Raw genomic sequence first — 15,027 nt, 5'->3', positions numbered from 1 at the left:
AGTGGCTTCCCTTCCGTGTCTTTGTAATAGCCTCCCATCACTTTTTCAAAGAATTTCACACCTCCTTATTTTCTGACTTAAAAAGATATTCCAGGTTCATCTTGTACCTTACCCTATAACAGCCTGGACTCACCCATTCTCTTAGGAGCCCTGATTCCTTTCAGTGGGGAAAGGTATTAGAAACTAAGATCTAGGCACAGTGCAGCTCCTCGCTATTGGGGTATCTTTGTTTCTTGACCTCTTCAGTAGACAGAGCTAGGGAATATATTCATGTACATATATATATACATATACATACATTTACATACATATACATGTGCACATAACCATGCATACACATGCAATATGTGTGTGAATAGTTTAAAATGTAATGGAACTATAATAAAAAAAAATTTAAAAAATAAATGAATAAATAAAATGCAATGGAAATTACAGAGTAGATATCACAGCTTACCAGATAAGCTCATGATATTTCCCCAGAATTCAGAAAAAAAGAATAAAGGAATGACTGATGATGGAGAAGGTAGAAAAAGTGGGGGAGAGATCCAGAAAATCCAGTATACAAATAAGAATTCTAGAAGAAGACCAGAGCAATTATAAGAACCATTATCAAATAAGTGAATAAACAGATTACCAAGAAGGAAAAAAAAAATCAGGTTCACATAAGATTTGTCCACAATGCTAAATGTCAGAGACAATAAGGCAATATCTAAGATTGGAGGACAAATTTGATGACTTCAGAATTCAATATTTAGCCAAACTGTGATATAAGGACATTATAAAGTCATTCTCAACATAAAAAACTTAGAAATTTTAACACCTCTAACCCCTTTCTTAGAAAAAAGAAATGCTCAAAGAAATATTGTAGCCATTCAAGGAAAGAATGAAAATAATGAAAGATGTGGTATTTTTAAAAATAGTAATGGGTAAACAAAAACCAGTAAACCTTAAGTGTCAAAACAGATGTTAACATGGTTATAAAACAAAGCAAATGTCAGAAGTAATGAGTGAAACAAAAGATGCATAATGGAAAATAAAGAGTAATGTTAATTTAGATCTAATATCTTAGATTATTTTAACAGAAACTGTGAGTCTGGTGAGGAGATGGGAATGAAAGAAAGAAGTGAAAGCAATGCTGTAGGGTTTCCTGGGCCCAGCGCCCCAAGGCCTGAGTCCCATTCTCCGTTTTGTCAAACTTCCCCAATCCTAGCAGGAAATGCCAAGGTTTGTGGTCTATGTTCCAGTATGGGATGAGGGTCTCTTGATTCTTGGCCAGAGAAAAAGTCCCTTGCTTGTGGATGGCCCCCGAGTGTGCTCCAGCACACATTTGGCCAACCAGCCCTGGGGGTGGGGATGCCCACACACAGACGCTAATAGTTGGTAGTTGGCCAAGAAGCAACTCAGAGGCAATGTGCCCTTCCAAGGGATATAACTGACCAATAGAAGTGACTGCATCCAAGAAAAAAACTTGAGCCCACAAAGTTCTTTACATGCAGAGAAGAACCAGCCTGGCCACACTACGTACAGAAGTGCTGTCCAATAGTTCGGTCCTGGTCTCCTGTGGGCCTCAGCAGCTGCCTCTCTACACTGCTTTGTCTGGAAGCAGTGGCTACGGAGCATCAAGACCTATTGGGCCTGCGGCCTGGTGCAGGACTGGGTTGAAAAGGGTTACACTAAGGCTAAGTACTACACTGAGGACACATTTTTATTTCTCCTGCACAGGCATTTAACCCTCTAACCTCATCACATTCTAATGGAACATTCACGTATCTGCCTTCCCTGCCATCTCCCCACCCTAAGCACAACGCTTGACATAGCCATTGTATGAAGACTGTGCCCTGCAATTTTCACTTATAAAAGAGACTAAAATGAAGGCTTGTGATTCCCAAGACCTGCTTGGGGCCACCCAGGACACAGGACCCTTTTCTCAGCTGGAAGATCTATCACGGGGTGGCAGTGGAGGGGAGGGGAGCCACAGTACCAGTGAAGGTGGCATAGGCATGGTGCAGTTCACTGAGATGGCTGACTGTGCTCTGGAACTGACGCTCCAGAGCAATGAGCTGGTGCTCGGTGCTCCTCTGCTCCTGTGTGGGGTCCATGAAAGGGCCAGACAGGGCCTTCTCAAGCAAGCCTTCCAGCTCGGTCACTGCTGCTGCCATCAGCTGCTGCAGCTTGGGCACAATGGCATGCTGCTTGCTGAGAAGGAGCTCTGAGGCCTGGCTTTTCTCAAACTGAAATGCCTCCCACACATCCAGGAACTGTGAAGCAAGCAGAGGGCAGTCAGGTAGATGTGGGTGTGGGGTAGGGGACTGGGAGGGATGGGCGACTCCTGGAACTGCCTTCTCACCGATATGTCCAGCGCCTCATTCTCTGCATTGAAGAGGCTGAAGTGGTTGTGGATGAGTTCGTAGAGTGACCGTATGTATTCCACTTGCTCTTCCAGTTCGGTGTACCGCTCATTGGCCTCGTTCAACTGCAAGGGCTATAGCATTAGCCCAGCACACCCACAATCTTGTGCATCAGTTTGGACCCACCCTTGAGGGATACTCCTACTTTCTAGAGGCTCCAGACCCCAACAGCTGCCTTTCAACTAACTGGGCTCAGGAACACTCTGGGATCAGATCCCCATCTCACCCAGCTTTCTCTGAAGACAGCATGGTTCCTCCCCTACCAACTCATTACTCTGATGGCAGGGCAATAGTTCCCTATCTGATTGTCACAGAGAGCAGAACTATGTCTGCAAAAGCAGGATTGTGACTCTCTCATCATACCAGGGCCTCCTAGACATGAGGAAACCAAGGGCTATGTGAACAGGGTGAAAATTAGCAAGGGCAGAGCAGGTATGTGAACACAATTTAAGAGCATCAAGCCCCATTGGGAGCTTAGCTGAGCCCTAAGGAGAGCATGCTGAGCATTTGAGCATGTTGGGCCCTGCCTAAGCTGGGAAAGAAGGCTGGGGAGGCCCACCTTCTGGGAGCACTGTGCAATGGTGTGAAAGTCTGAGCTGATGGTTTGGAAGACCTCCATGAAACCTGAGAGCTCTGTTATTAGCTGCTGACTGCGGCTCCAGAACTCGTTCTGCACTTGAGAAAGAATGTCCTTCCTGATGCTTGCCAGCTTGGACTCTGAAGACGGGAGAGGGTTTGGTGTTAGGCAATGCATGAGAAAGAAGGGGAACTGTGAGAGTGCTAGGGGTCCAGTGTAGGAGTGAGGCTGAAGGGGAAGCCATACCATCAATTCATGCCCTGGCTTACTGAACCATCCCAAGGTCCCATCAGCTGCTACACACTGGGGCTTGTGCTGGGCACTGATAGACAAGGGTGAGTGAGTGAAGACAGAAAGTGTTCCCACCCTCCCAGTATGGCAGCAGAGACAGACATACAAATGGACAATCACATATTAGTACGATGAATCAATGAATGTTGTCGTGCCCAGGAGCCCTCAGTACGGCAGAGGGAAAGGACAGGAGGCCTGAGGAGGTTGGGAAAGGCCTGCTCAGTGAGGGGGACATTGGAGTATAATGTGTTGAGCAGTTAATGCAGCAAGAGGCAAAGAAAGGCACTGAGCAGATGAAATAGCATGTGCAGAGGAATGACATGTCCGTGAACAGCAGAATGCCCCATCAGAGAACAAAGTGTTCTGACTGGGGAGTCTTACTGCCTCTGCTCTAGGAGAAGAGGGGCCAAGAGGAACATATAACCAGCCTTTTGTTTTTAAGGATTAAAGAAAAGAAGCTCTCAGGTGGAATGGGGCTGGAAGATAATCTTGGAAGCTTCCTTTGGTGATATGAACAACTCCATTGTTGCTGAGGGCAGGAATAATGCCAATATGATACCTTATCAAATCTAAGATACCACTGATTATAAGAAGTACCGTTATTTTACATACCAAAAAAAAGTGAAAATCAACACCATCTAAACTCTGACATGCCATCAATCATAACATACCTCTTTAATTCAAAGAGGTCAAAATATGCAGAGAACAGCAAAATACAATAAAGAAATATGGCATGGTACCATGAAATACAGTATAGGATGCTTACCACATGCATTCTACAATGCCAACTACTTTACTTGTATTAACCCATTTAATCCTCACAAAAATCTTTTGAAGCAGATACTATTATTGTCCCAACTTTACAGATAAGCAAACTGAGGTTCAGAGAGGTTAAATAACTTTACCAACATTGAACTGTGGTAGGGCAAGAATTCAAACTCAGGCAGACTGGACTGGCTCTAATATGTTATATTATATGTTTTGATAGGTGAAAAGTAAATTGACTTATCTGTGCAGCTAGTCTGTGCAAGAGCAGACACCACTGATAACTGCCATCCTTGGGGGTTAGGTGAGGAAACAGAACAACCCCCATGTTTCCTGAAAGAACACATCACTGTCTCCCCAATCTACCCCACTGTGAGCCCCTCTATGGCATCTCTACAGCTGGAAAGTGGGATAACAAGTCCCAGAGGCAGATGATTGAGACATACCCGGTGGGCCCTTTTGGAGATTAGCAGGATGTAAACAATAGGACTTAGCACCAAGAACTGAGATGGAGAAAACCAAGAAAAAGAGAGCATTTTGAGGGGCACCTAAAGTTGAACAGAACATAAAGAAGTGCATTTACCCTTTTTCAAACTGTCCCTATTGACAGTGGCTGGGCTGTTGCAATAGTGCTGCTTTTGGACCACAGCTTCAGGCAGATGAAGGGAGGGAGGCGCTCAACAGCGACACCGTATGGTATAAGGGAGCGGTGGGCTCGTGAAATCCCAGGGCTCCCCTAGGGTTAGAGGTAAGGGATGGATGTGAAAACAGATTTGAGAGATACTTAGGATGCAGAAGAATGGAAAGGATTTGGTGACAGGCTGGATGTGGTGAAGTTAGGGAGTGGGAAGAGTAAAGGGTGAACCAACTCACAAGAGCAGATATTAGGTTATTCACCATTCAAGGGGGCCCATGTAGAAGAGGAAAGAGTTGGAAGATATGAAGATAAAATCAGATCAGCAAGGAGGATGAAGTACTAGACACAAGGGGATAAGGTGAAATGATAAAATTAGGTCCCTACTGCATGCCATACCCAATGCTAGGAATACTGCAAATAATACCTCATTTAATCCTTGCCATAACCCTGTGACTGACTGATTACATCCATGTTAAAAATGCAACAAATGAAGCTCAGTGATCAGAGGTCACACAAACTAGTGAAAAACAGAGCCAGGATTCTGAAGCCATGCTTTTCTCCCTCCATCTGCTCCTGATGAAGAGGCTAGTTGATCCTGGACTCAGGATCAAGAAGCCAACAAACTAGAAAGACACAGACTTCCTGAGCAACCCATGGAGCAAAGTCTGCCCTTAATAGGGTCAGAAAGAAAGCAGACAATCACAGGCTCTCCCTGTCCCTGCCTGGCCAGCCTGTACCCCCTGTACACTTTGAGAGGGAGAAGAGAGGGGAATATTTGTGGTAGGTAAAATAGATCCCTAATGAGGCATGTGTTTTCACCTGATGAAAATCAAAGACAGGGAGCACTAGGCAGGTTAAGCACGAGTTCAAGCAAACCTCCAGAACCCAGTTCCAATGCCTCCCACCTTCAATTCACAAAGAAAGCAGGTCAGGGAAGTGATGGGTCTGACAGCAGCTAGTCTGTGCAAGGAGCAGACACCACTGATAACTGCCATCCTTGGGGGTTAGGTGAGGAAACAGAACAACCCCCATGTTTCCTGAAAGAACACATCACTGTCTCCCCAATCTACCCCACTGTGAGCCCCTCCAAGGCCAGCTTCTAGGGAGAGGCATTTAGCTGGCAAAAAATAGATGAGGCCTCCCTCCTGTAGGAAGGGAAGAAGAAGAAAAAGAAAAAAGATGAGTCTTAAACCAGATTTCTCAGAAACCCAGGAAGGTCAACAGTGGGGCCTTGGCCTAGTGGTGGGTAGGCAGAGGCAAGAGGAGGTAAACTGAGATGGGCTGAGGAGGAAGCAGACAGCAGAGTGGGCTTGCTCCTCTTTCCAGGTGGAACTGTGGGAAGACACCACCATGCAGGGTGCCCTTGTGCTCACTTGAGAGTCATAGCAGAGTAGAAATCATGGTGTCACGTGTTGTGGCAGAGAAGGGCCAAACAGAATGCTCCCAAGTCCCCCACAGCTCCAAACAATAGGGGATGTGGAAGACAGAGAATTGATAGCCTTGGGCCCAGACTGCGTTCCTGCACTAAGGGGTAAGGGAGGCTATAAGAGTAGCCAGTCTAAGACAAGGACTGGGCAGAGGATTCTCTAAAACCCCAGGCTGTGCAATGCCAGCAGGAGCCAGAAGGAGGGTAAAGAGCAGGCAGGGCTGCACTGCATCTCAGCGAGGTCCGACAGAAGCCAGCAGCCCAGCAGCCCTCTCCAGTGCCAGATGCCGCCCTGGGGAGGAAAAGGAGCAGAGAACACTTGAGAATAAAACAACCCAGAAATATAGTTTTGAATTTTGAATTGACCAAATACCCAAACAGAATGAATTAGACCAAATGTGCTGCTTTAAATGGAAAAGTACTTTCACTTTCAACTGAACTATATTCTTATTTTCCCATCTGCAGATGTTAGGAATACAGAGTAAGACGAGACCCCTTAGACTTTTATACATGCTCTGACTCTGCTACATGTGGAGAGGGGGCACCCTTAATTCCTGAGAATCTCTAAGAACCTGAGCTCACTAGCCTAAGGAGTAGGCTTCTCCCAGTCACATTTGGTTTGAAGTACTTCTAGACTGTAAGAATAGAAAGTGGCAGATGGCAGGAAGACAATTCCTAAGGAGTGTGAGGAATCAGCACAGCCAAATCAGAGACACTGTCCTAGGTAATGATCAGACCTTTAACTGCAAAGGGAAAGGCTGAACCTGGGGCTTTGAGAGGCTCTACAGGTCCAATGAGGGGCCTGGAGGATGTTCTGCACCCAAGGCAGACCATGTGGACGAGTTAGGGAAGGTGGGAGGATAAGCAGTACTCACCCATCTCTACCTGTACTTTATGACAGCTCAGCAGGAGCAACCTGCCTTTTGTGATCACCTGGACAGGTGTATTGGAGACACAGGCCTGCCAAACATTCAGGCGGCTCACCAACATCACATAGCTCTTGATGGGACAGCCTCTCATAGACTCCAGCTTCTGAGGCCCCCAGGCTTGCAGGAACTCGTAAATGTCCATCAGCCAGTGATGTTTCCTGCAGAATTCCTGCACCTCCTTCAGTGTGCCCTAGGTGCAAACAAGATGCTTAGGGCAGAGGTGGAGGGCATGATGGGAGTCAGTGGGCACCATCCAGCCCTTAAACCTCTGTTCTCACCTGCAGCAGGGTCTGTTGTATCGTCAGTGCCTGCAGGATTTGAGGGTTGTTGTCCAGGTCCTCTTGCAGCTGCTTATAATTGGGGGGCAAGAACTGACCCCGCAGACGGTGCCCACGGACCTCCAGGGCTTCGGTAATGGTGCAAGACTTCCGGGGCCACACCAATCCAATATTTGGGCCACAGAAGATGCCCACAGCATCACTGGGCTGGCCCTGGAATTTGGGTATCATGAATTCCGTGTTTGAGTCCTCCTCTTCATCTTCTAATGGGGAACATGCCATAATTGTCCATGAGTGCCTTCCAGGGTCCCACACAACTTCCCTATCCTGAGTGTGTGTACACACAACACACACACACACACACACACACACACCTCTGCACCTGAGTAAGTTCACACACACATCTATATCACAAAGTGCACCACACTCACTGGGAGAATTATTCGTTAGGGTTCAGGTTCAGAGAAGAGAATTTATTCCAGCTAGTATAAGAAGGAAGGGAATTATTATGGAACATTAAGTGAAGTGCAAATAATTGGAATAGCCTGAAAAAAAAAGATCTAGGCTGAGTGTCTCGGGCTCTGTGCTGCCTGGCAAAATGGATGTCACTGCCATCCCCAAAGCTACAAATGCACATTGACTCTGTCATGCTCCCCTCCAGCAGAAGGAATGGCAGATAGATGCCCTGCCTTTCTCCACAACCTACCTCATTTCTGAATCGAAGTCTCCTGTGGATCTAAATCAAATTTGACACCTAGCTACAAGGGGGCCTGGGAAGTGTAGTTTGTAGCACCCCAGCCTCTACAGAACAGAGGAGGAGCTGGGAAAGGATGTGGAACATGCCAATTCTCAGTATCTATTGAAAGGAATATCCTTGAACCTGTCCTCCCCTTTAACTTTTTGGAAACTTGTTAATTGCCAATTCAGTGTTTGTGTAAAACTTTGTACAAAAAGGAGGAAAAAAGCATCAAATGTTCAGAAATTAGATCCACACTAACAACACCTCAACACTATAGGGCTCCCAAGGCTCAGTCCTCAGATCCTGTCTCTTCTCCATCTGTACTCACATTCTGGGGGAAGTCATCCAGCTTCATGCTTTCAAATACCATCTATTTGCTCTCAAATTTATGTCTGGCTCATATATCTCCCTGAATCCAAATCCCATTTAAACAACTGCTTATTCTACAGCTCTACTTGGATGTCTAATATGCACCTCAAACTTCTAATAGGGCCAAAATGAGTTCTGACTGCACCCCCCAAACTGCTCCTCCTATAGGCTTCCCACTTGACTAAGTGGGAATCCCATTCTTCCAGTTGTTCTAGCCAAAAACTTTCAAGCCATCTTTGACTCTTCTCTCACACACAACACACCAGACATCGCAAAATCCCATTAGGCCTACATTCAAAATACCTCCAGAATCCAACCAGTTCTCATCACCTCCACCTCAGCCCGTTCACCTCTCCCAGCCCAACTCACCATTAAATCTCACTGCACTATTGCAACACCCTTCTAACTCATCTTCCTGCATTGGCCCTGGCCTCCAACATCTTATAGTCTCTGTCCCACATATCATCAGAATGGTCCTTTCAAAATAATGTTAGAGGGGATTCTGGGAAAATGGTGGAAGAGCAGCACAGTTCTGAAATCTCTCCCAAAGAAAAATATCTTTAGAGATAAGGAAAACATGTCAAGAAAACAGATCAAAACAAATTCATTTCAAATAAGGCAAAAGAACACATACCAGAATTAGAAAAACTCAGACATTATGTGATAGAACTTCATAAAGAATTAGAAATAAAAGAAAAAAATCACTTCAGAATGGAAAATTAACTTTAAAAAGGGATATAAGAGCAAATAAACATAACAGACAGATAATGCCTTAAGATAAAAACAGAAGGCCAAGAAAAGGATAACTATAAAATAAAAAAGAAATAAGGACTTTTTAAAAAAAGTTTCAAGAGAAAGGGACAAATATTTGGAATAGGCAATAAAGACCTAAAATACATGTAACAGGAGTCTCTGAAGAAAAACCCAAAGCAAGGAAAGAGAATACTAAAAACTTTAATTCAAGAAAATTTCCCTGAAACAAAGACTTAAAGCTACATTCTGAAAGAGCATACCTGAGAATATCGTCTCAGAATTTTAATACTAAAAAATATTCTACTAAAATTATTGAATTTTAAGAAAAAAAGAAACAAATGCATTAGGCATCTAGGAAAAAAGAGCAGGTGATTTATAGGGAAATAAAATAATATTATTATGAGACTTTTTGATAGCAATTCTTAGTACCAGAAGAGAATGGAGTAACATCTTTAAGATATACAAAGGAAAAATATATGAGCCAAGTATTTTATATCCAATAATATTTTCAAAAGGTACAAACTGGAGGGGCAGAGCCAGGACGGCAGCGTGAGTAGAGCAGCAGAAATCTCCCCCCAAAATCACATATATCTATGAAAATATAACAAAGACAACTCTTCCTAGAATAAAGACCAGAGGACACAGGACAACATCCAGACACCATCAACACCTGCGAGAACCCAGCACCTTGCAAAGGGGGTAAGATACAAACCCCGGCCTGGCGGGACCCGAGCGCCCCTCCCCCCAGCTCCCAGTGGGAGGAGAGGAGTCAGAGCAGGAGGGAGAAGGAGCCCAGGACTGCTGAACACCCAGCCCCAGCCATCCAGACCAGAGTGCAGACACAGTGCATGCGCGGGGCCTGAATATTAGGGAAACAGGGCAGCAAGAACGGTGAGCAGGTACTGGAGGCCGGCACAGGAGGACAAAAGAAAAGCAAGCGGCCATCTTTTTTGTTGTTGTTGTTGTTGTTGTTGTTTTGTTGTGGTGAGTGCTTTTTGGAAGTCTTAAAGGGACAGGGACCCCAATACAAGGGAAACAGGGCAGCAAGACTGGTGAGCGGGTATCGGAGACCGGAGCCAGAGAATAAAAGAAACGCGAGTGGCCACCATTTTTTTTCTTTTTCTTTTTCTTTTCTTTTTTTTTTTTTTTGTGGTCGTTGCTTTGTTTTGGCGGGTGCTTTTTGGAAGTTTTAAAAGGGTAGGGCGGGACACTTAGTCCAGAGGTAGGGAATCCGGGGATCTGTGAGCACTCTAATCCCCTGGGCTGCAGGGAGCACAGAGGCCCCTTATGGAGATAAATAGCCTCCTGGCCGCTCCCCCTCTAACACAACTCCACTACTTTGGAGCAGCAGCCCGAGCCAGGCCATGCCCACAGCAACAGCGGAGATAAACTCCATAGCAGCCAGGCAGGAAGCAGAAGCCCTGTCTGTGCGCAGCTACCCAGCACAAGCCACTAGAGGTCGCTATTCTCCCAGGAGAGGCAGGCCACAAACCAAGAAGAAGGGAAGTTCTTCCAGCTGTCACTGATCCCAGCTCTGCAAACTATTCCTATCACCATGAAAAGACAAAATTACAGGCAAACCAAGATCACAGAGACACCAGAGAGGGAGACAGACGTAACCAGTCTTCCTGACAAAGAATTCAAAATAAAAATCATAAACATACTGACAGAGATGCAGAGAAATTTGCAAGAGAAATGGGATGAAGTCCACAGGGAAATCACAGATACCAGAAAGGAGATCACAGAAATGAAACAAACTCTGGAAGGATTTATAAGCAGAATGGATAAGATGAAGGAGGCCATTGATGGAATTGAAACCAGAGAACAGGAACACATAGAAGCCGACATACAGAGAGATAAAAGGATCTCCAGGAATGAAACAATATTAAGAGAACTGTGTGACCAATCCAAAAGGAATAATATCCATATTATAGGGGTGCCAGAAGAAGAAGAGAGAGGAAAAGGGATGGAAAGTATCTTGGAAGAAATAATTGCTGAAAACTTCCCCAAACTGGGGGAGGAAAAAATCGAACAGACCACGGAAATACACAGAACCCCCAACAGAAAGGATGCAAGGAGGACAACACCAAGGCACATAATAATTAAAATGGCAAAGATCAAGGACAAGGAAAGAGTTTTAAAGGCAGCTAGAGAGAAAAAGGTCACCTGTAAAGGAAAACCCATCAGGCTAACATCAGACTTCTCGACAGAAACCCTACAGGCCAGAAGAGAATGGCATGATATATTTAATGCAATGAAACAGAAGGGCCTTGAACCAAGGATACTGTATCCAGCACAACTATCATTTAAATATGATGGTGGGATTAAACAATTCCCAGACAAGCAAAAGCTGAGGGAATTTGCTTCCCACAAACCACCTCAACAGGGCACCTTACAGGGACTGCTCTAGATGGGAACACACCTAGAAAGAGCACAGAACAAAACACACAACATCTGAAGAATGGAGGAGGAGGAATAAGAAGGGAGAGAAGAAAAGAATCTCCAGACAGTGTATATAACAGCTCAATAAGCGAGCTAAGTTAGGTGGTAAGATACTAAAGAGGCTAACCTTGAACCTTTGGTAACCACGAATTTAAAGCCTGCAATGGCAATAAGTACATATCTTTCAATAGTCACCCTATATGTAAATGGACTGAATGCACCAATCAAAAGACACAGAGTAATAGAATGGATAAAAAAGCAAGACCCATCTATATGCTGCTTACAAGAAACTCACCTTAAACCCAAAGATAAGCATAGACTAAAAGTCAAGGGATGGAAAAACATACTTCGGGCAAACAACAGTGAGAAGAAAGCAGGGGTTGCAGTACTAATATCAGACAAAATAGACTTCAAAACAAAGAAAGTAACAAGAGATAAAGAAGGACACTACATAATGATAAAGGGCTCAGTCCAACAAGAGGATATAACCATTCTAAATATATATGCACCCAATACAGGAGCACCAGCATATGTGAAGCAAATACTAACAGAACTAAAGAGGGAAATAGACTGCAATGCATTCATTGTAGGAGACTTCAACACACCACTCACCCCAAAGGATAGATCCACCGGGCAGAAAATAAGTAAGGACACAGAGGCACTGAACAACACCCTAGAACAGATGGACCTAATAGACATCTATAGAACTCTACATCCAAAAGCAACAGGATATACATTCTTCTCAAGTGCACATGGAACATTCTCCAGAATAGACCACATACTACCTCACAAAAGGAGCCTCAGTAAACTCCAAAATATTGAAATTCTACCAACCAATTTTTCAGACCACAAAGGTATGAAAGTAGAAATAAATTCTACAAAGAAAACAAAAAGGCTCACAAACACATGGAGGCTTAACAACATGCTACTAAATAATCAATGGATCAATGAACAAATCAAAATAGAGATCAAGGAATATATAGAAACAAATGACAACAACAACACTAAGCCCCAACTTCTGTGGGACGCAGCGAAAGCAGTCCTAAGAGGAAAGTATATAGCAATCCAGGCACACTTGAAGAAGGAAGAACAATCCCAAATGAATAGTCTAACATCACAATTATCGAAATTGGAAAAAGAAGAACAAATGAGGCCTAAAGTCAGCAGAAGGAGGGATATAATAAAGATCAGAGAAGAAATAAACAAAATTGAGAAAAATAAAACAATAGCAAAAATCAATGAAACCAAGAGCTGGTTCTTTGAGAAAATAAACAAAATAGATAAGCCTCTAGCCAAACTTATTAAGAGAAAAAGAGAATCAACACAAATCAACAGAATCAGAAATGAGAATGGAAAAATCATGACAGACTCCACAGAAATACAAAGAATTATTAAAGACTACTATGAAAACCTATATGCCAACAAGCTGGAAAACCTAGAAGAAATGGACAGCTTCCTAGAAAAATACAACCTTCCAAGACTGACCAAGAAAGGAACACAAAAGTTAAACAAACCAATTATGAGCAAAGAAATTGAAACGGTAATCAAAAAACTACCGAAGAACAAAGCACCCGGGCTGGATGGATTTACCTCGGAATTGTATCAGACACACAGAGAAGACATAATACCCATTCTCCTTAAAGTGTTCCAAAAAATAGAAGAGGAGGGAATACTCCCAAACTCATTCTATGAAGCCAACATCACCCTAATACCAAAACCAGGCAAAGACCCCACCAAAAAAGAAAATTACAGACCAATATCCTTGATGAATGTAGATGCAAAAATACTCAATAAAATATTAGCAAACAGAATCCAAAAGTATATCAAAAGGATCATACACCATGACCAAGTGGGATTCATCCCAGGGATGCAAGGATGGTACAACATTCGAAAATCCATCAACATCATCCACCACATCAACAAAAAGAAAGACCAAAACCACATGATCATCTCCATAGATGCTGAAAAAGCATTTGACAAAATTCAACATCCATTCATGATAAAAACTCTCAGCAAAATGGGAATAGAGAGCAAGTACCTCAACATAATAAAGGCCATATATCATAAACCCACAGCCAACATTATACTGAACAGCGAGAAGCTGAAAGCTTTTCCTCTGAGATTAGGAACTAGACAGGGATGCCCACTCTCCCCCACTGCTATTTAACATAGTACTGAAGGTCCTAACCATGGCAATCAGACAAAACAAAGAAATACAAGGAATCCAGATTGGTAAAGAAGAAGTTAAACTGTCACTATTTGCAGATGACATGATCTGTACATAAAAGACCCTAAAGACTCCACCCCAAAACTACTAGAACTGATATCAGAATACAGCAAAGTTGCAGGATACAAAATTAACACACAGAAATCTGTAGCTTTCCTATACACTAACAATGAACCAATAGAAAGAGAAATCAGGAAAACAATTCCATTCACAATTGCATCAAAAAGAATAAAATACCTAGGACTAATTCTAACCAAAGAAGTGAAAAGACCTATACTCTGAAAACTACAAGTCACTCTTAAGAGAAATTAAAGGGGACACTAACAAATAGAAACTCATCCCATGCTCGTGGCTAGGAACAATCAAAATCGTCAAAATGGCCATCCTGCCCAAAGCAATATACAGATTTGATGCAATCCCTATCAAATTACCAGCAACATTCTTCAATGAACTGGGACAAATAATTAAAAAATTCATATGGAAACACCAAAGACCCCGAATAGCCAAAGCAATCCTGAGAAAGAAGAATAAAGTAGGGGGAATCTCACTCCCCAACTTGAAGCTCTACTATAAAGTCATAGTAATCAAGACAATTTGGTACTGGCACAAGAACAGAGCCACAGACCAGTGGAACAGACTAGAGACTCCAGACATTAACCCAAACATATATGGTGAATTAATATTTGATAAAGGAGCCATGGACATACAATGGCGAAATGACAGTCTCTTCAACAGATGGTGCTGGCAAAACTGGACAGCTACATGTAGGAGAATGAAACTGGACCATTGTCTAACCCCATATACAAAGGTAAACTCAAAATGGATCAAAGACCTGAATGTAAGTCATGAAACCATTAAACTCTTGGAAAAAAACATAGGCAAAAACCTCTTAGACATAAACATGAATGATCTCTTCTTGAACATATCTCCCCGGGCAAGGAAAACAACAGCAAAAATGAACAAGTGGGACTACATTAAGCTGAAAAGCTTCTGTACAGCGAAAGACACCATCAATAGAACAAAAAGGAACCCTACAGTATGGGAGAATGTATTTTTAAATGACAGATCCGATAAAGGCTTGACATCCAAAATATATAAAGAGCTCACATGCCTCAACAAACAAAAATCAAATAATCCAATTAAAAAAATGGGCAGAGGAACTGAACAGACAGTTCTGCAAAAAAGA

At 43.2% G+C, this 15,027-nt stretch overlaps 1 protein-coding gene across 1 annotated transcript in view; it reads right to left on the bottom strand.

Annotated features, from left to right (window-relative positions):
- Positions 1 to 15,027, bottom strand: part of DNHD1 (dynein heavy chain domain 1) — an 82,900-nt gene that overhangs the window by 40,537 nt on the left and 27,336 nt on the right. Inside the window, 5 exon segments of the mRNA XM_073217715.1 lie at positions 1,982 to 2,311; positions 2,314 to 2,473; positions 2,968 to 3,125; positions 6,980 to 7,223; positions 7,312 to 7,574. Of these exon segments, the coding sequence (XP_073073816.1) occupies positions 1,982 to 2,311; positions 2,314 to 2,473; positions 2,968 to 3,125; positions 6,980 to 7,223; positions 7,312 to 7,574 (1,155 nt within the window).

The sequence above is a fragment of the Manis javanica genome, chromosome 11 (genome assembly GCF_040802235.1).
Source record: "Manis javanica isolate MJ-LG chromosome 11, MJ_LKY, whole genome shotgun sequence".
NCBI lineage: Eukaryota > Metazoa > Chordata > Mammalia > Pholidota > Manidae > Manis > Manis javanica.
This window is presented reverse-complemented; position numbering and strand designations above follow the sequence as displayed.